This window comes from Microcaecilia unicolor, chromosome 5, assembly GCF_901765095.1.
Source record: "Microcaecilia unicolor chromosome 5, aMicUni1.1, whole genome shotgun sequence".
In the NCBI taxonomy this organism is placed as follows: Eukaryota; Metazoa; Chordata; class Amphibia; order Gymnophiona; family Siphonopidae; genus Microcaecilia; species Microcaecilia unicolor.
In genome coordinates, this window is record NC_044035.1 from 17,602,101 (window position 1) to 17,625,025 (window position 22,925).

Consider the following 22,925-nt stretch of genomic DNA (forward strand, 5'->3'; position numbering starts at 1 on the left):
TCGTCGAGATATGGGAACACGTGCACTCCCAGCTTGCGAAGGTACGCCGCTACCACCACGAGGCACTTTGTAAACACTCGTGGGGCAGAGGCGAGCCCAAAGGGCAGCACACAATACTGAAAGTGCCGTGCGCCCAGGCGGAATCTGAGATACTGTCTGTGAGCTGGCAGTATCGGGATGTGAGTATATACGTCCTTTAAATCCAGGGAACATAGCCAATCGTTTTTCTGAATCATTGGCAGAAGGGTGCCCAAGGAAAGCATCCTGAACTTTTCTTTGACCAGGAATTTGTTCAGGCCTCTCAGGTCTAGGATGGGGCGCATCCCCCCTGTTTTCTTTTCCACAAGGAAGTACCTGGAATAGAATCCCTGCACTTCCTGCCCGGGTGGTACGGGCTCGACCGCATTGGCGCTGAGAAGGGCGGAGAGTTCCTCTGCAAGTACCTGCTTGTGATGGGAGCTGAAGGATTGAGCTCCCGGAGGACAATTTGGTGGCAGGGAGGCCAAATTCAGGGCGTATCCGCACCGCACTATTTGGAGAACCCACTGGTCGGAGGTTATGAGAGGCCACCTTTGGTGAAAAAATTTTAACCTCCCCCCGACCGGCAGATCGTCCGGTACGGACACTTTGAGGGCGGCTATGTTCCCGTGGATCCAGTCAAAAGCCCGTCCCCGGCTTTTGTTGTGGAGGCGCAGGGGGCTGCTTAGGCGCACGCTGTTGACGAGAACGAGCGCGCTGGGTCTGTCCCTGTGCCTGACGAGGCCTTCGGGCCGGCTGGTTGTACCTACGCTTTGCAAAAGAATAGGGTGCAGCCTGCCGGGCCCGGGAAAAACGTCCACCTGCTGAGGTGGATGCTGAAGGCGCCCGGTGGGAGAGCTTGTCGAGGGCGGTTTCCCGCTGATGCAGTTGGTCCACCAGCTGCTCGACCTTCTCACCAAAAATGTTATCCCCCCGGCAAGGGACGTCAGCCAGTCTCTGCTGGGTGCGGTTGTCCAGGTCAGAGGCACGCAGCCATGAGAGCCTGCGCATCACTATACCTTGGGCCGCAGCACGAGACGCCACGTCACAGGTGTCAAAGATACCCCTGGACAGGAACTTTCTGCACGCCTTCAGCTGCCTGACCACCTCCTGATAAGGCCTGGACTGCTCCGGCGGGAGCTTATCGACCAGGTCCGCCAGCTGCTTCACATTGTTCCGCATGTGGATGCTCATATAGAGCTGGTATGACTGGATGCGGGTCACGAGCATGGAGGATTGGTAGGCCTTCCTCCCAAACGAGTCCAGAGTGCGAGACTCCCGCCCCGGGGGCGCCGAGGCGGTATCCCTCGAACTCCGTGCCCTCTTGAGAGCAGAATCCACGACCGCCGAGTCATGGGGCAATTGTGGCCGCATTAACTCTGGGTCAGAGTGGATCCTGTACTGGGACTCTGCTTTCTTGGGAATGGTGGGATTAGTTAACGGTCGCATCCAGTTCCGAAGCAGTGTCTCCTTGAGGACATTGTGCAGCGGTACCGTGGAGGACTCTCTAGGTGGTGATGGATAGTCGAGGACCTCGAGCATCTCGGCCCTTGGCTCTTCCACAGAGACCACGGGGAAGGGAATGCTGATAGACATATCCCGCACAAAGGAGGCAAAGGAGAGACTCTCAGGAGGTGAGAGCTTCCTCTCCGGTGAAGGCGTGGGGTCCGAGGGAAGGCCCGTAGACTCCTCTGAGGAGAAATATCTAGGGTCCTCCTCTTCCCCCCACGAGGCCTCATCCTCGGTATCGGACATAAGCTCATGTAGCTGAGTCCTGAACCGGGCCCGGCTCGACGTCGAGGCACCGAGGCCTCGGTGTCGTCGAGCGGTGGACTCCCGCGCCGGCGGGGACGAAGCTCCCTCCATCGACGTCGACGGGGACTCCACCTGCGTGGCGGTCGAGACTGGCGCCGCAAGCGGCGGCGGTGTCGATGGCCCCAGCGCCGGGCTAGAGCTCGCCGGCGCCACAGTCATCGGCGCCGAGGGCGCAAGCACCCCCGGCGCCGGCACAGCCTGGCGCATCAGCCCTTCCAGGATCCCTGGAAGGATGGCTCTGAGGCACTCGTCCAGGCCCGCTGCCGGGAAAGGCGGTGGGGCCGGTAGGGGTGTCGGTGCCAGAATCTGGTGGGGGCCAGGAGACGGCACCGAAGTGCCGGGACCCTGTCGCGTCGGTACCTCCACAACCGACGGGGACCTCTCCTCTCGACGTGGACGCTTCGGCGTCGCCTCCTCTCCGATGTCCGGATGCATCGAGGGCGACCGGTGACGACGCTTCTTATTCTTCTTGCGATGCACGTCACCGGCGCCGGGAGGTATGGAGGAGGAGGAGGACGATCCCCCTCGGTCACGAGGAACCGGGTCAGACAGGGTTCGGTCCCGTGGGCCACGGGCTGAGGGAGTGACCGGGACCGACTGCCCACGCGGCTTCTCACCTCTACCCTCACCGGAGGACCGGCGGGCCGACGGGACCTGTTCTCCTGGGGTCGATGCCATCGGTGCCGATGTCTCGGGCATCGATACCGGTACCGAAGGACCGGGCGTCGATACCGATGCCGTCGAGGTCGACGTCGAGGGGCCGGCGCAAGTTCCAAAAAGACGGTCCCGCAGAACTTGCCTCGCAACCTGAGTCCGTTTCCGGAGACCGAGACACAGGGGACACGACTTGAGATTGTGCTCCGGCCCGAGGCACTGGAGGCACCAAGCGTGGGTGTCGGTCTGCGAGATTGGCCGGCCGCACCGACCACACTTTTTAAATCCACTCGGGACCTTCGAGGACATCGACGGAAAAATCGCGTCGGCGAAGTTAAAGTCGTCGATGGTGGTGGAAATCACACCTCGAAAAAGGAAAAACGACCGTGCGGCCACTAGGCCGCAACGCGGCGTCCCCGCTAGAAACGAGGGAAAAAGGGAGAGCGTGCTCCACACGTTCAGTTTGTTTTTTTTTTTTTTTAAAGAAAGAAAAAACCGGAGGACGCGGTGTAGAAAAACTAAATAGAAAAAACGATCCGCGTAAACGCGATCGGCTTTCCGGCGGCTGAAACAGAGAGCGGCAAAGGCACGACTCTCTCCAGACGCGGAAAAAAAGGAACTGGCGGGAGCGGTCACGCACGGGCGGGAAGACGGCCGCGCATGCGCGGTGGGCGTGCCCTGCGTGCCGACCGTCCCGCGAAGCTTTTCCGGTTGGTGGGGGCTGCCGCGGACGTCACCCAGTCGTGAGAACAAGCAGCCTGCTTGTCCTCGGAGAAAAAGTTTTATCCACTGGGGAGATTGAAGAGGATGTACCCTGGTGCATCGGATTTATGTTGGTGGTGTAGTTTGCAGAAGGGTTCCTTTATGCATATATGGTGGACATGCTCTGGGGTAGTACCCTTTTGGCAAGCTGTCATGAAAGCATTAGTAAAGTTAACTGGATCATCCTTGGTGTGTAGCCCTGTGGTGTGTCTTTTGGGCTTACATAATGAGAGGGCAAGAGCGGAAATGGATGCGCTGGGGGTTGGCAGCAGCAAAGTGCCTACAGCTCAGTACTGGAAGAGGGTAGATCTCCTGCCCGTTTTCAAGTCCTTACTCAAAGCCCATCTCTTCTCCCTTGCTTTTGGCGCCTAACCACCTTCCCCATTCATGATACCTACACTGACTACATAGTTTGTAACCTTTAGATTGTAAGCTCTCTTGAGCATGGACTGTCCTTCCCCATGTTTAAACTTGTACAGCGCTGCGTAACCCTGGCAGCGCTATAGAAATGCTAAGTAGTAGTAGTGATTGGAAGTGTAAATTATGTCAGTTAATAGAGATGGAGAGATTAACGGCTTACCGCAGGGATGGGACATGGCGATATAAGGGGAGATGGGCTCGCTTACAACAACGATTGATAAGTGTTTAAGTCAATGGTATCGTATAGGAGGGGGGAGGGTTGGTGGGGAGGAATGTAGGGAGGGAGGGGGAGAGACAGTGCCACAAAGAACCACGGGGTGCTCTCATGTTGAGGTGGAGCTGGTGAGGGGTAGAGGGAAGGGAAGGTGGATGATGTATATTTAGAGTACAAGGGTTGATTGGGTGGTGGTGGTTGTTGATTTTGTTAATTGTGATAATCGGTTTCGTGTTAAGGTGGTTTTAGCTGTATTAGAGTAGTAGTAAATGCTTATGAGCCCCTGCGTGGGCAAATGTGAGCGAGATGTGCTCTTGTTTTGGAGTTATGGAAAAATAAAAAAATATATATTTTAAAGTGAAATGCATTTGCCCATGAGTTCATGATGTTTAGGCTGAGCTTGATTTCATTGGCGATTTCTGTCAGATCGTGTTTATAAGGTATGTATAATGTGACGTTGTCTGCACAGATGAATGGGTTGAGGCCTTGGTTGGATAAGGACTTGGCTAGTGCGGTCATCATTAGGTTAAAGAGGATTGATGATAGTGGTGATCCTTGAAGTACTCCGCAGTCGGTTTTCCACAGTGATGATACATTTGAATTTGATTTCACTTGGTATGTTCTAGTGGTTAGGAAACCCTTGATCCAACTACGTATGTTGCCACCAATGCCAAAGTAATCTAGGAGTCTTAGTAGTATATTATGATTTACCATGTCAAATGCACTAGACATGTCGAATTGAAAGAGAAGTATGCTTTTGCCTGTTGCTATTTCCTGATTGAATTTGGCCGGAGTTATGAGTACTGTTTCAGTGCTATGGAGAGGACAAAATCCTGATTGTGACTCATATAAGATTGAGAATTTGTTTATGTAATCATTGAAGAAGGTGCATAAGAAATTAAAGTATTTGGGGGTTTATTTGACCAGTAAGGTGTCCGATGCCTATCAGGAAAATTACACTGCATTGCTTAAAAAGACTCTGAATATTTTTGCTTTGTGAGCGGTCACTGCCGCTGTCCCTAATAGTACCAATTTTATATAAAGCTGTTCGGCCTATTTTCGAAATGGTTGTGTCTTACAGACCTTTCCCATGTACCTTACTAATCGGGATGTAGTTACTTTTCAGAAGAGTCTCAACAATAACAAGTGGCCTAAAGTTTATCTCAGCTCTCTCTGTCTTTTGGTAAAAAAAAGGAGGGGGGGGGGGGGGGGCTTAAATATGCCTGATTTGCAACGCTATAATGTGGCCTATATTGTGCGACACCTAATGGACTGGATAAAAGGGACTGCTCACTTTACTCCTACACTGCACTGGAACAACAATTAATTGTACCAACACAACTGTTGTATTATCTTCATACTACATACCCTACACGAGTTGTGACTGCTGCAGCACACCCTATTTTTAAAACCATGTGCCAAGGTTGGAAGTGAATTTATAAGCAGTTGAAACTCCAGTCCATCTTCACCATGTTGCTCCTTCTTTGGAGTAATAAAGACTTGGTCTCACTGTGGCTTAACTTATATTTGTGACCTGGTGACTGTTGCAGAATCCATGAAGCCCTTTGAACAGCATCAGGAGGAGGGGGGGGGGGGGGGGGGGGGGGCCTGCATTCTGGCGAATGGCTTGCTTACCGACAAGTACATCACTATGTGAGTGGACTGGATGCTTCTACTTTGAACAAGGATGCTGTGGATTTAATTTCTGAAATTTTGCTCTTATCCCAAACTTCTAAATCAAGTTTATGTTTTTATCAGCTCAGCTTGTGTAGCATGGCTCCTGCTTTTCATTATGATGCTGTGGCTGATATTTGGAATCGGCCTTTATCAATGGAGGAACGAGTTACAGGTGACCAGCTGCGGTTGCTAATGAAACACTTGAAGTGCCTTACACATTCATTGTCTTTTCAAGAGAAGCAATATAGAGTTTCTGCTCCACCTCTACATTTTCCCTCACTGGGTATTTTTGGCTATGTGGCGGCAATGGCAGATTGACAATGTTGAAGGGCTGAGCTGGCTACATTGCTGCATATGTTCTGGATATTTTTATTTTTTTTATTGCATTTGTATCCCACATTTTCCCACCTCTTTGCAGGCTCAATGTGGCTTACAATACATCATGATAATGATATGCCCCTTAATAAAACCTTTCTGGATGCAGGTGCTGACTTATCTATCTGCAATATTGGGTAGACGCCTGCTTCTCCGGGCGGATATTCAATTGTTTTCAAACTTTTGTTTCACTGGGCCTAAGATCGGGACCCAACCTTTTTTCTGCACAAGGCATTTGTTTCTAGCCAAAAAGTGTATTTTGATGTGCTATAGACAGGCTGCTACCCCATCAGTCACCCAGAAAGTGTCTTTTGATGTGCTGGAGACAGGCTGCTACCCCAGTCACCGCCTGGAGGAATGAACTTTTTAATTTACTAAAGATGGAGAGACTGGATGCTAGTTGGCGGTCTACTAGAGCCTGGAAACTTTTCAACAAACTTGGTCCCCAGTGTGGGATCGTTTGCCACATCGTGCTCGTAGTTACCTGTTCAACTTATGACTTTAGGGAGGAGGGGTGACAAGGTTTTGGTTTGCGGATCAGACTGCTATTCAGAAACAACATGTGTGGCCTGGCCTAATGTTATGTCTGTTTGGCTGATGGGTAGGGGGGAATTAAACTTGAAAAAATCACCACGATGCACTGTTATATTTTTTCTTTTTGGTGTCTATCTTGGTATTGTGTGAATCCAATAAAGATATTACAAAAAAAGTTAATTTAAAAACTGTTCTGTGCTTACTCGGGTACACTTTTTGTCTGATATTTATTTGATTTTATTTAAAGATGAGAAACAATTCAGTGTGACATATATGCAACAGAGGAAATCAGGAGCTGGAGGGGACTGATTAAAGCTACTTGTTTTTCATGGAGAATAGTGGGAGAAAGTCATCTGATCAATCTACCACTTGGTTTCTGAGTCAATCATTCTACTGGACAGACATGTCTAACAGGAAATGCCATAATTTTATACAGACTAGATGAAGATCCTAGTCTGACAAACAAAACCCTCAAACTTTTGCTAACTCATTCACCATAACCTGGGCAGTATTACAAGCAAGCTGTAACAGGCAAGAAAAGATTTATCTTTACCTGTGAACTGTGCGCAGCAGATATTTGCCACCACTGGAGAAAAACTGGGAATAAAAGGGACCACCCTACAGTGTTCACTCAAGGCTATCTGTAGCTCAGAAAGCTGGTCTACAAGAAAAAAATGTTAAGGAATAAAATCACAGAAATTATTTAATATATGCACAATGAAGTCTCAATCACTGCACAGTTGGTAAATTTTCAAAATAGATACATACTCTTAAGTGTTCAAGCTTTGGTGTTATTTCTTCTCCCTGTTCTTCACACAAAGGTCTTATAAATCTATGTCTGGCTGGATATAAGAAATGGAATAATCTGGTCTCCCTTGGGTCCTAACAGACCAGTCCAGATGAATAGGTTCTGTTTACCTGCCGTTAAGACAAAGAACACTTGTGAACCCTGTCCTATGTAGGATACACATGGCCCTCAGGTTTTTTCTCTAAACAGCAAATGTAAACTATCTATAGCCACCACTAGAAATGCCTACAAGCCCTCAATAAAGAAGAAAGCAAAACAAGGATAGGTGAAATTCCAAAAGAAACCAATTACTAGGGACTGGTCTGGTAGAACTCATGGAAAGAAAAAATTAGCAGGTAAGACTAAATTTTTCCTTATCATCCACCAGACTAGCCCAGATGAATCAGATGCATCAAAGCAACTCTTACACTGGGTAAGAATGAGAGAAAAATGCTCTGAGCAAACCTGCCCCAGAAGCCATACCCGTCATGAACATCAAGTCTAAACAATACTTCAAGGATGACTTAATCAAAACCACATAGCTACTCTGCAAATCTCCTCCGGAGAGCCCACACGAACCTCATCCCAAGAAGTTGCTAGACCCCTTCTTGAAAACCACCGACAGCCCCTTTGGCCACCAGACACCCTTTCAGAATATAGGCTAAACCAACTGTGTCTTTGAAACTTCTCAGTATAATTGACTTGGATATGGCTTCCCCCTTCTTTAGACCCTCAAAAGAAGATAAAATGCATCAAACCTCCAAAACTCATTCATAATCTCCAAGTAACATAAAAGAGCCCCCTGAACAATTCTCCCTATGAAAGGAAGTCAGAAAGAAAACTTGACAGCAACATCCAAATTGAAAACCACCCTCAGTGAACCACAGAAATGGATCCCTACATGAGAGAGCCTGTAGTTCTAAAATCCACCTTGCGAGATAATAGCCACCTTCAAATATACCTGCCAAAGTGGATCAAAAGGAAAAACAGAGTACTAAACCACCAGATTAAAATCCAAACAAATTGGAGGTCTCAGTGAATTACACTTCAAGAAATGGGCTACATCAGGGTTGACCAATGAAGAACCGTCAAGTCACCTCCCAAAAACAAGCCAAGGCCACTACTTGCATCTGTAGAGAATTCAAGGCCAATCCTTTTAGCCTCTCCTGGATAAAGGCCAAAATCCAGTAAAGAGGCACAAAAGAGAGACATCCCACACTCTCCACACTACACCTCAAAAACATTCCAAACTGTGATTCAGACCAAAGACGTTGACATTTTACATACTTGCTGGAAGACTGCACCGTGGTACGACCGCAGCTCGAACATTGTGATCAATTCTGGTCGCCGCATCTCAAAAAATATACAGTGGAATTAGAAAAGGTACAGAGAAGGGCGACGAAAATGATAAAAAGGAAGGGACAACTTCCCTATGAGGAAAGGCTGAAGCGGCTAGGGCTCTTCAGCTTGGAGAAAACACGGCTGAGGGGAGATATGATAGAGATCTATAAAATAATGAGTGGAGTGGAACGGGTAGATGTGAATCGTTTGTTTACTCTTTCCAAAAATACTAAGACTAGGGGGCATGCAATGAAGCTACAAAGTAGCAAATTTAAAACCAATCATAGAAAATGTTTCTTCACTCAACATGTAATTAAGCCCTGGAATTCGTTGCCAGAGAATGTGGTAAAAACAGTTCACTTAGCAGGGTTTAAAAAAAGGTTTGGACAGCTTCCAAAAGGAAAATCTCATAGACTATTATTAAAATGGACTTGGGGAAAATCTACTGCTTATTTCTAGAATAAGCAGCCTAAAATATCCTATATAATAAAACACACCTCCAACATTCTGAAGCTGAGAAAGTGAAGCCTTCAAGCCTTGAAGCATTCCTGCAACATTCCAGAACTACGTGTCATCAATTGAGGAGATGGAGCCTTACAGAGCGCACGAATGCTTGAAGGCTTCACTTTCTCACACACATACACTCAACTCTCTGTCTCTCACATACACTCTCTCTCACACACAGACTCACACATAAAACCCACACACACAGTCTCTCACACAAACCCACACACACAGTCTCTCACACAAACCCACACACACAGTCTGTCTCTCTCTCACTCATTCTCTCTCACATACACACTCCATCTCAAACATACACACTCCGAGGAAAGGGGGGAATGGAACACACTGAGGAGGCAAGGGAGGGGGGCATGGAACTCAGAGGGGGGGCAAAGAAATCGAAGGGGAGGAGAGAGAGGGAGGGAGGGAAGGAGGGGGTCATGGAACTCGGAGCACCACACACATGCACTCATTTTCTGTCTCTCACATACACTCTCACACACACTCTCTCTGACACATACACTCTCTGTCTCTCTCTGACACAAACACACACACTCTGTCTCTCTCAAACATACACACTCCGAAGAAAACCTTGCTAGCGCCCATTTCATTTGTGTCAGAAACAGGCCTGTTTTACTAGTATCGTAATGTTTTGGGATCTTGCCAGGTACTTGTGACCTGGATTGGCCACTGTTGGAAACAGGATGCTGGGCTTGATGGACCTTCGGACTGTCCCAGTATGGCAATACTTATGTACTTATTCCATGCTATTAATCCCAGTAAAAACAGCTGCTTCCCCATGTCTGTCTCAATAGCAGACTATGGACTTTTCCTCCAGGAAATTTGTCCAAACCTTTTTTTAAACCCAGATACGCTAACCACTGTTACAACATCCTTTGGCAAAGAGCTCCAGAGCTTAACTATTAGTTAAGTATTTCCTCCTATTTGTTTCAAAAGTATTTCCATGTAACTTCAAGTGTCCCCTAGTCTTTGTACTTTTGGAACGATGAAAAATTCAAATATTTCTCTGCATAGACACCTAAAAACCTTTCCTGGATGTATCCTTGACTAGTCATTCACCCAGGAAAGGCAACATATGGACTCCTAGTCTGCATAACAATGCGGTGACAACTGCTAGACACTTTGTGAACATCCTGGGAGCCCACGCAAGCCTAAACAGCCGAAAATAGTACTGGTAGTGACGTTGTCCCACCTGAAATCTGAGATACTTCCTGTGGCTCAGAAGAATCTTAATGCAAGTGAAAGTGTCCTTAAAATCCAGAGAGCATAGCCAGTCACCTGAATCATGAGAGGAAGGGTGTCCAGGGAAATCATCTTGGAATTCTTTGACTAGTTGTTCATGGCTCCGAGGCCCAGGATAGAAGGAAAACCCCTGTATTCCCTGTCACAAGGAAGTACCTGGAATAGAATCCCATCCCTTCTTGTGGTGGAATGTGTTATACCACATTAGCCTGGAGAAGGGCAGAGAGCTGCTCTGCTAATACTTCTTTGTGTAGACAGTTGAGGTATGAAGGTCCTGGTGGGCAAGCTGGTGCTCCTTTGCCAATTCAGATTATAACCAGGCAGGACTGTCTGAAGAACCCACCGGTCAGAGGTTACGAAGGTCCACCATTCTTGAAAAAATTTCAGCTTCCCTCCTACTGGCAGATCTTCTGCTTCTTCTATGGTTGCTATGCTCTCCAAGAGGCAGTCAAACAGTCACTCTCTGCTATGACTGGGGAGAAGACTGAACCTCCTGGGTACAAGGTGAACGCGGGCAGTTGTGTTGGAACTAGGCCCGCTGAGGAATATGGGAAGAACGGGTAAACTTATACCTGCGAGACTAGTAGCTACTGCTTCTAGGCCCACCCAAAGACCTCTCAGAAGAGGACATACACATCTGGAGGCAGCAGAGAAGAGGAACTTTATGGTGTCTGTGTAATTCTTAATATGGTCAGTGACCTCTTCCACCATGTCCCCCAAAAGATTGTCTCCTCAGCAGGGAAAACCAAGAACCGAGGCCCGCAGCCAAGAAAACTTGCACATTTCCACCCCAGAGCAAAAAATCTGGACGTAAGGTCAAAACATCAAAGGCATCTCTGGTCGGATATCGTCTACAAACTTGCTTCTGGTTCAGCATGAAAACTCAGCAGCCTTATCCATAGGGAGGAAGTGTCTGAACAAGAGCACAGTCTGTACCCTCAATAATAGTATAGAACTGATAGGTCCAAATCTGGTTCAACTTTCTGGCTTCTGTTCAAAAACTGTCTATTTTATGAGGTGCCATTTGGACAGAGGCACCTAGGTAGAGATTAGGCTGATCCTTAGTCTTCAAGAATGACCTCCGCTATTTCCTGTACAAAGCTCGTGAAATGTAAGCCCTCAGGAGGAAACGTACACCTTTCTTGTCGCAGGGAGGGGTTGGATGGCTTCACTAGTGGCAGGTCTTGTCAGATGAATCTGACTGTCTTCTTCAACTGGGTGACCAAACAGTTGGATGTGGGAGGGGCACTTGGATTTCAGAAAAGCCTGTGACACAGTTCTGCACAGGCAACTGATAAATATAACAATATATATATATAACAAGGCGATACAATATAACAAAAGACCGTAATGGACTCTTCCTCCCCACCTCCCTCTCCAAGTTCCCCCCAATTGTACCAACCATACATGTACCTTATCTACCATATCATCACCTTATAATCATTCATCTTTTATATCTGTTCAGACTAGAACCGGCAAATGCAGATAACGGTAATATGTAAGCCACACTGAGCCTGCAAAAAGGAGAGAAAATGTGGGATACAAATGTAACAAATAAAAAAAATAAATAAACTGAGTGCCCTAGGTGTGGGACCTAGAGTAACTGATTGGGTAAAAAATTGGTTGAATGGTAGGAGACAGAGGGTGGTGGTAAATGGAGCTTGCTCTGAAGAAAATGTCGTCAGTGGAGTACCGCAGGGATCGGTCCTGGGGCCGGCTCTTAAAGTCTTTGTGAGCGATATTGCAGAAGGGCTGTCTGGTAAGGTTAGTCTCTTTGCGGAGGATACTAAACTCTGCAACAGGGTGGACACCCTGGAGGGTGTGAATGACATGAGGAAGGACCTAGCAAAGCTAGAGGAATGGACCAATATTTGGCATCCCAAAAAATGCAGGGTCATGCACTTGGGTCGCAAAAATCCGAGGGAACGGTACAGTATAGGGGGTGTAGTGCTTCAATGTGCGAAGAAAGAGCGGGACTTAGGGGTGATTGTGCCTGACGTCCTTAAAGCTTTCAAACAAGTAGAAAAGGCGACGGCCAAAGCCAGAAGGATGCTTGGGTGCATAAAGAGAGGCATGACCAGCAGAAAAAAGGAGGTGATAGTGCCGTTGTATAAGTTTCTGGTGAGGCCTCATTTGGAGAACTGCGTGCAGCTCTGGAGACCGCACCTAAGGAAAGATATAAACAGGATGGAGTCGGTCCAGAGGGTGGCTACGAAATTAGTAAGTGGTCTTGAATGCAAAAATTATAGGGACAGGCTTATGAACCTCAACATGTATACGCTGGAAGAGAGGAGGGAAAGAGGAGACATGATAGAGACGTTTAAATAACTCAAAGGCATTTATGTACAGGAAGAGAGCCTTTTTCAAATGAAGGAGAGCTCTGGAATGAGGGGGCATATGACAAAGTTAAGAGGGAATAGGCTTAGGAGTAACCTAAGGAAGTATTATTTCACAGAAAGGGTGGTGGAGGCGTGGAATGGCCTCCTGGTGGAGGTGGTGGAGTCGAGAACTGTTCCAGAATTTAAAAAGGCATGGGATAAGCATGTGGGATCGCTTAGGAACAGGAAGAATTAGAGGTCACAGAGGATAGGCAGACTGGATGGGTCATATGGCCTTTATCTGCTGTCCTGTTTCTATGTTTCCTCCATTGAAGAGTACCGTGATCTCCCTTAGATTCCCAGAAAAACCCTGAATCAGACTGTGAAAAGTACCCATTATGGGAAGTAAAAGTCTGCACTTATTTGCCAGGCTGACAGCCATACATCAAAATGTTGAGGTACAGGCCAGCCTTCAGATGTAGGAGAAATCCCCCCCCCCAAATGTTGAGGGTTGCACCAGATTGGTGCATGCCAACCCCGACACAAGACCAGTATCTAGATCTTCTCCCTAGACCAAGCCTCCTTAGGTACCTGGGACTGTGTTGTGGCTGGCTGAAGTACCCTTGATGCTTAAGCACATATCTGGGACCTTTCTAGAAACTCTCTCTCCACGGGTAGTTGGAGCTGTGTTGTGGCTGGCTCCAGTGCCCTCGATGCCTATGCATCTTCAGAAGTCCCCTATCTACTCCTTCAGCATGGGCCGAACCTCCTCATGAAGGGCAGGCTGGCGTGAAGACTGGGGAGCCAACATGGAGAAAGCAGAGACCAGCAATGACGATGCTCTGGAACTCTAGGTACTTTGAGCCGAGGAGTAAGCGATGTTGATTCTTCTTTGCCGATGCACAGTGCCAGTCCTCAGAAATGTGCGGTACTGATGAGGACATGTACCGCACACACCTCCATGATGTTGAGCCCACCACCAGCTGGTATCAGTGGCTGATGCCGATGCTCGCAGTTCATGTGTCTAGAATAGCTCAGCAGCCATCAGACCCGATGTTAATGTCGAAGGACCGGACTGAGCGCCAGAAAGATTTTCATACTAAGCTTCCTAACCTCTTTTGTGACAGAGAACACAATTAAAAGATCCCAATGGTTTGGTCCCAAGGAGTGGAAACACCGGATATGGGGGTGAGTGCCTGAAATAACCTTGATGCACCAAGTACAAAGCTTAATTCTGCTCGTTGCCTTCTGGGACATGTAGTAGAAAATGGCCCAAATCAAAGGGCTCAATGAGTGAATTTTTTTTTTGTTACATTTGTACTCCGCGCTTTCCCACTCATGGCAGGCTCAATGCGGCTTACATGGGGCAATGGAGGGTTAAGTGACTTGCCCAGAGTCACAAGGAGCTGCCTGTGCCTGAAGTGGGAATCAAACTCAGTTCCTCAGTTCCCCAGGACCAAAGTCCACCACCCTAACCACTAGGCCACTCCAAAGTTAAATTACGCCCAAAAAAACGTTGATGCAACCTGGCTCAACATGGGCCCAAGAAGGCCTTAGGGCCAAAAAAAAAATAAAAAGTGCCAGAAATGTACAAAACCTGCTAGGGCACACGAAGTAAAGAAGAAGAAAAAAAAACCATGAAGGAGCGCAAAAACCCACAAGGGAAGGCACCACAAAAAGAAATGCTTGATGAACTTAGGAAAGATCACAGACGTGACCTCTATGCTCCACAGAAAAGAAAAGACTGTGGTCCATCTGCAGCAAGGTCCGTCATATGACATCACCCAAATGTGAGAAACAATGTCCTGCTTGTCCTCAGAGAATAGTGTCCAGATTCATCTGGTCAGCTTCTTATAATGTCCAGATTGTTTCTGAGATTGTGGATGGCCTCCTTTTCCATGAAACCAAAATTGTACTGCGAGTGGTGTAGATTATTAATTATCTCATTTTGGGCCAGTGTTGAAAACAAATCCAAATCCACCGTTACAACCATCTAGCGGTGTTGATTGAGAATTCCCATTTTTGTGGATCTGAATAGGTGACGATGGTGTCAGTGTCTTTTTCAACCTGCGGCTCAGAGAGTGCTGGTTTGTATGCTTGATGTGCTGTTTAGTATAGAAGTATAGCTGCAGTTCAGGATATCTGTTTGGCAGGTAGGAGACTGCCTAGTGCTGCTTGAAGGGACCCTTTTGCCTTTCTTTTGTGCAAAACTTGTTAAAGGAAACCAAAGAGAAGGGCAGGGGTATAAAGGAAGAAATATAAACAAATGTCAGGCAGGGCACTGCTAGGAGGAGGGACCTGACTCCTCTGGGTATGTCCCCAGGTGCAGAAGAGACACCATCAGGGCCCCCCCTTCCCTCCAATCTGTACTCAACTGGGTGACTATGCCTCCAGATGCAGGCCCACACTTGATGATGCTCTATGTAAGGCAGGGCTTACAAGTGTTTGGTCTTAATTTGCTGGCAAGGGGAAACCCATTCATCTAGATTGGTCTGGGGGGAAAATAAGGAAGACTATCTATTAAAAACATTTCTTTAAATGTATTTTACATAATTAGTTTTTGGTTTTTTTTAAAATTCATAAAGCATCTATCTGAATATAAACTATAATAGAATGTATTGTGGCAACTTCTTTATACAGCAACTAAATATCACTAATGCCTAGGAGCATCCATTCTGCAAGAAGGACCAATCTTTCCTTACCCTTTATACCCAGACAAAAGAAATTAATTTACGTGCACTCTGCAGCTGTTGGCAAAAAAATTCCTCTGGTCTTTTAAGTTCGGCAACAACAGCTGGAAACTCATCTCCCACGCTTGGGGAAATCACTTTAGGGACCAGCAACCGTAGGTCTTTGCAGAGTTCTTTCTTGCTTTCTGTCCTTTTTTCTTTGAAGTGCTTCAGAGATGCATCCAGAACGGGACCTATGCAACAAATTACAGCTGATATAGTTGGATTTACCTTTATAGTGTCAGGCAGGAGCAAGCACAAGGTAAACTGAATATAGCTACAACTGTGGACAGGAAGTGTAAAGGATTAGCACAGTTCAGACCTGTACAACAAGTGTGCTACTTTAAGAATGCTGAAGCACATGATAAAAAAAGTTCTCTACTTGAAGCTAAAGTTAGATCCCCCTCCTGATATCAGAGATGTAGAAAAACACTATTATTCAGACTGCCATTCATCTAAAAAAACAATTACAAAAGAATGGGTATCTGTATGCCTTCTCTCCTATCTTACCCCAGCCTGACTGTTCATTTTCCTCTTTCTACTGCAAGGCTGCTGTCTAACTGTTCAAGTCACACAGGCCAGACGCTGATGCCTGACCCTCCTTGCAGCTTGGACAGACACCATTCACATGCGTACCCCCTACACCCTAACACAGATCCCACTAGAGCATACCTAAATGCATTTAAGACTTACACAAGAATGAAACTGAAGTAGCATGTGATATTTCAAGAACAAGTTCCTTCTTTAGTAAATCCAGAATTTGTGGTCATACTTGCTTAACTCATTAGATCTTTAACAACACAACAGTATAATCCTTCTATTATATAAAGACTTTGCTACTGGTAAACAATAGCTGAAATTACACTTAAAATATCTGTACATCGAGTGTCAAGTTTTGCAAGTCTCTCTTCCCTTAACTATCTGTTATGTCTATGATACACAGAACATCCTGGCACTTACCAGTCTTCAGACTGATTTTCTTATTACTTTCTGCATGACCCATTTCCAGAAGCAACTGATCCAGGTGCTTCCCTGCAATGCAAAATCACCATCAAGACAATAGAAATGTTTCAGTATTCTTCCCTCCTCTTACTGTTCTTCAGGGTCCACCTCCTGCTTCCCGACAAATGTATCTTACCCCAAACATCTTGTGCTAGAATGGCAGTCAGCAAAACACAAAAAGAGCGTTATTTACACCAGGGCGACTCATGTTAAAGAAAAACAAAAGCTGGAAATGCAGGAGTATATTAAAATATAATGATAAATCAAAGGTGGCAAACTGGAAAGAGACAGTTTTTCAATTTAGGCCAGAAGACAGGAACGGGAAAATAGGAAGTATGTTTCATACAGCTGGTACTAGCAGAAAAGGGTGAACTGAGCACTTGCTATCTTGATACACAGGATGCAGACAGGACTGGATGACTGTAAGAAGATGGAAATTACCTGACTCAGAGGATGGAGAAAAAAACAAGAGCAAGGCCAAGAAAATAAATTTAGGAAGACTTATGCTACTGAACAGAAATCAATGCAGAGACCCCATCAGAGGAGTAAAGGTAAACCTGTATAGAGGGCAAGAGATGCATAATGTTTGGAAAACATTGATTTGGGATGTAATGCAACAATGCAAAACCTGAAACACCCAAAACATTGATATAGTGTTGCCCAAATGACATGCAACAGATATGCAAGAGCAAGGAAAAAATGAAGTGGTAATAAAGACTTTGCACAGTCAGCGATAGAAAGGAGGACAAAGTCAATACAAAGTAATCTTGGAGCAAGTACTTAGCTCCTAAAGAATTTTGATTTTATCAGGTTTCAGCAGAAGGAAATAAAAGATACAAGGGGACAAAGAGGAAAAAAAAAGCTGAGTGCAAACCGCAAAAGAATGTGGAAGAAAAAAAGTACCATCACTGAAAGAACTGCAATGAACATACAAAAGAGAAAATAAGGCCATCAAGAAGACCTGGACAGATTACATCCCAGAGATTTAGCAAATATGCACAAGCATAATGTTATACATAATCTAATGAGTATATGCATAACAGTAAAATTATGTGTTACCTGCTAATTTTTTTTTTCCTTTAATCGCAGCAGATGAAGCCAGAGACTTGTGGGTTGTGTCCATCTACCAGCAGATGGAAATAGAGATCACTGACTTTTAACCAAGTAATATAGGACAGATAGCTCCTCAGAGAGTCAGTATTTCTCATACAAAAGCAGAGGAAACATTACAGCCTTAATTCGCCCAAACAAGCTTCTCGGCAATCACCATAAGAACAGCCATACAGGGTGACACCAATGGTCCATCCAGACAGCAACCTGCTTCCAGCAATGGAAATTCAGTTCACAAGTACTGGCAGAAACACAATTAGTAGCACCATTCCACGCTACCAATCCCAGAGCAAGCAGTGGCTTACCCCATATCTATCTCAATAGAAGGCTATGGACATTTGCTCCAGGAAATTATACAAACCTTTTTTAAACCCAGATACACTCGTCGCCATTACCACATCCTCCAGCAACAAGTTCCAGAGCTTAACTATTCTTTGAGTGAAAATAATATTTCATCCTATTTGTTTTAAACGTATTTCCATGTAATTTCATTGAGTGTACCCTAGTCTTTGTACTTTTTGAATGACAGAAAAACCAATTCACTCCCACCCGTTCCACTCAGGATTTTGAAGAACTCAATCATATCCCCCCTCAGCTGACTCTTTTCCAAGCTGAAGAGCCCTAACCTCTTTAGCCTTTTCTCATATGGGGGAAGTTCCATTCCTTTTATTATTTTGATCGCTCTTCATTGAACCTTTTCTAATTCCACTATATCTTTTTTGAGTTACAGCGACGAGAACTGAATGCAATACTCAAAGTGAGGTCACACCATGGAGCGATACACAGGCATAATATTTTTGGTCTTATTTTGCATCTCTCTCTTCATAATTCCTAGCATCCTGTTTGCTTTTTTGGATGCCGCAAATTGGTGAGGAAAGACCTCTCCAAGGCTGAATCCATGCTGACTGTCCCATTAAACCATGTTTGTCTATGTGTTCTGCAATTTTATTCTTTTTAATAGTTTCCACTGTTTTGCCCGGCACTGAGGTTTATCGATCTGTAATTACTCGGATCACTCCTAGAACCCTTTTTTAAATAAATCAGCGTCACACTGGCCACCCTCTATTCCTCAGGTACTACAGATGACTAATGACAGGTTACAGATCACTAATTTCATGTTTGAGTTCTTTCAATACCCTGGGGTGTATATACCATCTGGTCCAGGTGATTTACCACTCTTTAGCTTATCAGTTTGGCTCAGTACTTCTTTCAAATTCACCGAGATTTCATTCAGTTCCTCCGCATCATCACCCCTGAAAACCATACCAGGAAGATTCTGACCCAGCACAGTTGTGCCATATTCAGTCACGATAACCAATGGATAATGGGTCTAAAACTGTTTAACTATTGCTTTTTTGGGGTGTCAGAGAAGAAAAAGCAACACTCTTTAAATCACACCGGTCCCTGATCCAAACTTGAACCTAGACAAACCTAGGACGAGGAACCAGAAGCACTACAGAGAAGATGTGCTGCTGATTCATCTGCTGCGATTAAAGGAAAGAAAATTATCAGATAAGACAATTTTACCTTCCTTAACATCAGTAGATAATCCAGAGACTTGCCAGATGTAGCAGAGCAGTCCCTAAATTGGGGGAGGGGGGATAAGACGACGCCACAGAAAGCAACGTAGCACCAAATGCGCATACTGATGAGCCACAATATCCAAGCAATAATGTTTAGAAAAGGTATGATGAAATAAATCAAGTGGCCGCACTACAGATCTCATCCAGAGAGAGGAGATTGTCGACTCCACTCAGGAATGTCACCAATGCGCAAGTAGAATGAGCCCGCAAAGAAATCAGTACCTGATGTAACACGAGAAGGTAAGCCGAAACAATAGCCTCTCCATCTAATGAGCCAGAGTAGGCTCTGATGCTGCCTGACCCCGCCAGGACCCAGCAAGAAGAACAAACCGTCCGACTCACGAAAGTCATTAGTCACATAAACATAGCGAACCAGAACACGCTGCACATCCAGACAGAGCAAGGCAGCAATCCCTTCCATAGTCCTCTTCCGAAAATGACAGCAGAAAAAGTGGCTGATTTAAATGGAAGGCCGACACCACCTTCGGCAAAAAAGAAGAGACCGTATGGATTGTGACCCTTGATTCCGAAAAACGCAGAAAGGGGCCCGGACAGTTCAACACCTGCAACTCTGAAACCCAATACACGGAGGACTTCGCCACCAGAAAAAAACGCTTTAAGAGTAAGGTCCTTCACTGTTGATTTCCACAAAGGCTCAAAGGGAGTCCGCTGAAAAGCCTTGAACACCAGAATAAGAATCCATTCTGGATAGGGAGCCCAGAGGGGCGGCTTCATTCCTTGCAAACAAGGGACCACATCCGGATGAGCAGCAAGAGATGAGTCTGCAATGCGTCCTCAATAACAGGCCAACATCGCCAGGTTTTTATCTGCCTTCACTTACTATGTTACTTGCATTTGAAGAGAATTAAAAGACCAAGCCTTTCTGAAGGCCCTCTTGCCTAGATCCGCAGTACAGACACAGCAAAGGGCAACAACTCCTATGCAGAACCCCATGGCAAAGACTGAGCTTATCATCTTTACCCCTAAACCAACCTCTCCTCTTCCCCCATTCTCCAGCTCTGTGGATAACACTCACCCTCCCCGTGTCTCATCCGCTCATAATCTTGGGGTCATCTTCAACCCTCTCTCTCCTTCTCTGCATATAGCCAAGAGACTGCTAAAACTTGTTGTTTCTTTCTCTATATCACCACCAAAATTCGTCCCTTCCTATCTGAGCACACTACCAAAATCCTTACCCACATTCTTATCACCTCTCGCTTAGACTACTGCAACTTGCTTCTCACAGGTCTCCCACTAAGCCATCTCTCACCCCTTCAATCTGTTCAAAATTCTGCTGCACGACTTAGGAGCACTCAGGAAAGGCAAAACCATAGCAGAGACATTAAATGAATTCTTTGCTTCATTCTTCACAAATAGTATAACATTTTGTATCCATTTTCAATTAGTGTGCTACTTACAGATGGTTTAAGAAGAAACTTAGAACTGAGATCCCAGTGTTTCCTTTCATAAGTAACTCCTATGTCCTGTTCCCAATGGTGCACATAATAGTCCACTGGAGAGCTCATCAATAATAAAGCTTGATACAGGTGTGAGATGCATCCATGCCCCACCCCACAGTGCTCTTTCCAATAGAGTTTCCTCTAAACCAGTATCACCCCGTGCTTTACATAGTAACATAGTAGATGACGGCAGAGAAAGACCTGCACAGTCCATCCAGTTTGCCCAACAAGATAAATCCATATGTGCTACTTTTTGTGTATACCTGACCTTGATTTGTATCTGCCATTTTCAGGGCACAGACTGTAGACGTCTTCCCAGCACTAGCCCCGCCTCCCAACCACTAGCCCCACTTCCCACCACCGGCTCTGCCACTCAATCTCTGCTAAGCTTCTGAAGATCTATTCCTTCTGAACAGGATTCCTTTATGTTTATCCCACGCATGTTTGAATTACGTTACCGTTTTCATCTCCACCACCTCCCGCGGGAGGGCATTCCAAGAATCCACCACTCTCTCCGTGAAAAAAATACTTCTTGACATTTTTCTTGAGTCTGCACCCCCTTCAATCTCATTTCATGTCCTCTAGTTCTACCGCCTTCCCATCTACGGAAAAGGTTCGTTTGCGGATTAATACCTTTCAAATATTTGAACGTCTGTATCATATCACCCGTTTCTCCTTTCCTCCAGGGTATACATGTTCAAGTCAGCAAGTCTCTCCTCATACGTCTTGTAATGCACATCTCTCATACCATTCTCGTAGCTTTTCTTTGCACCGCTTCAATTCTTTTTACATCCTCAGCAAGATACGGCCTCCAAAACTGAACACAATACTCCAGGTGGGGCCCTCACCAACGACTTGTACAGGGTCATCAACATCTCCTTTCTTCTGCTAGTCTCACCTCTCTCTATACAGCCTAGCAACCTTCTAGCTACGGTCACCGCCTTGTCACACTGTTTCATCGCCTTCAGATCCTCAGATACTATCACCCCAAGATCCCTCTCCCCTTCGTCCATATCAGACTCTCGCCGCCTAACACATAGGTCTCCATTGATTTCAACTCCTAAGGCATCACTTTGCATTTCTTCACATTGAATTTTAATTGCCAAAACCTTGACCATTCTTTTAGCTTCTGCAGATCTTTTTTTCCTGTTTTCCACTCCCTCCTGGGTGTCACTCTGTTACAAATAGTATCATCCGCAAAAAGGCAAACTTTACCTTCTAACCCTTCGGCAATGTCACTCACAAATATATTGAACAGAATCAGCCCCAGCACCGATCCCTGAGGCACTCCACTACTCACCTTTCCCTCATCCGAGCGAATTCCATTAACCACCACCCTCTGGCATCTGTCCGTCAACCAGTTCCCAATCCAGTTCACCACGTCGGTTCCTATCTTCAACCTGTCAAGTTTATTCAAGAGCCTCCTGTGGGAAACCGTGTCAAAAGCTTCACTGAAATCTAAGTAGATTACGTCTATAGCACGTCCCTGATTCAATTCTCTGGTCACCCAGTCACAGAATTCAATTACGATATATATAATCCCTATTTGCTATACCGGAAAAGATGGGACGAAGGAAATGCGATCTGAACGATAAGCACAGCACAGCCTGATGGCCATATTCTGGAGTATTTGTAATTTCCATAGTGTTCAACGTGGTAATCCTGCATAAACAATATTGCAATAATCTAAGCAGGAGGTAAAAAAAAAAAAATAAGTGCATGGAAGTTTGGGGTATTGAAGAGATGTCGAATTGCTCTAAGTTGATTAAAAACCAGAAAGCTAACTTTAGTTAAGTGTGAAACCTGAGGCAGGAAAGGGAGAAAAGAATCAAGAATTACACCTAGGCATATCGAAAGTTAGATACCGGAGTGACTGATGTACCAAAAAGCGAATGCTACATACCTGTAGAAGGTATTCTCCGAGGACAGCAGGCTGATTGTTCTCACTGATGGGTGACGTCCACGGCAGCCCCTCCAATCGGAAACTTCACTAGCAAAGGCCTTTGCTAGTCCTCGCGCGCCGATGCGCACCGCGCATGCACAGCTGTCTTCTCGCCCGAACCGGCTCGTGTTCGTCAGTCCATATGTAGCAAGACAAAGACAAGGGAAGACACAACTCCAAAGGGGAGGCAGGCGGGTTTGTGAGAACAATCAGCCTACTGTCCTCAGAGAATACCTTCTACAGGTATGTAAGCATTCGCTTTCTCCGAGGACAAGCAGGCTGCTTGTTCTCACTGATGGGGTATCCCTAGCCCCCAGGCTCACTTAAAACAACAACATGGTCAATTGGGCCTCGCAACGGCGAGGACATAACTGAGATTGACCTAACAATTTTTCCAACTAACAGAGTGTAGCCTGGAAC

The 22,925-nt window shown here is 45.9% G+C and overlaps 1 protein-coding gene across 1 annotated transcript in view; it reads right to left on the reverse strand.

Annotated features, from left to right (window-relative positions):
- Positions 1 to 22,925, reverse strand: part of TDRD1 (tudor domain containing 1) — a 246,820-nt gene that overhangs the window by 127,776 nt on the left and 96,119 nt on the right. Inside the window, exons 11-13 of the mRNA XM_030204712.1 lie at positions 16,369 to 16,440; positions 15,414 to 15,602; positions 7,023 to 7,130 (exon numbers count right to left, since the gene is read on the reverse strand). Coding sequence (XP_030060572.1) covers positions 7,023 to 7,130; positions 15,414 to 15,602; positions 16,369 to 16,440 — 369 coding nt within the window. The remainder of the gene's footprint in view (positions 1 to 7,022; positions 7,131 to 15,413; positions 15,603 to 16,368; positions 16,441 to 22,925) is intronic.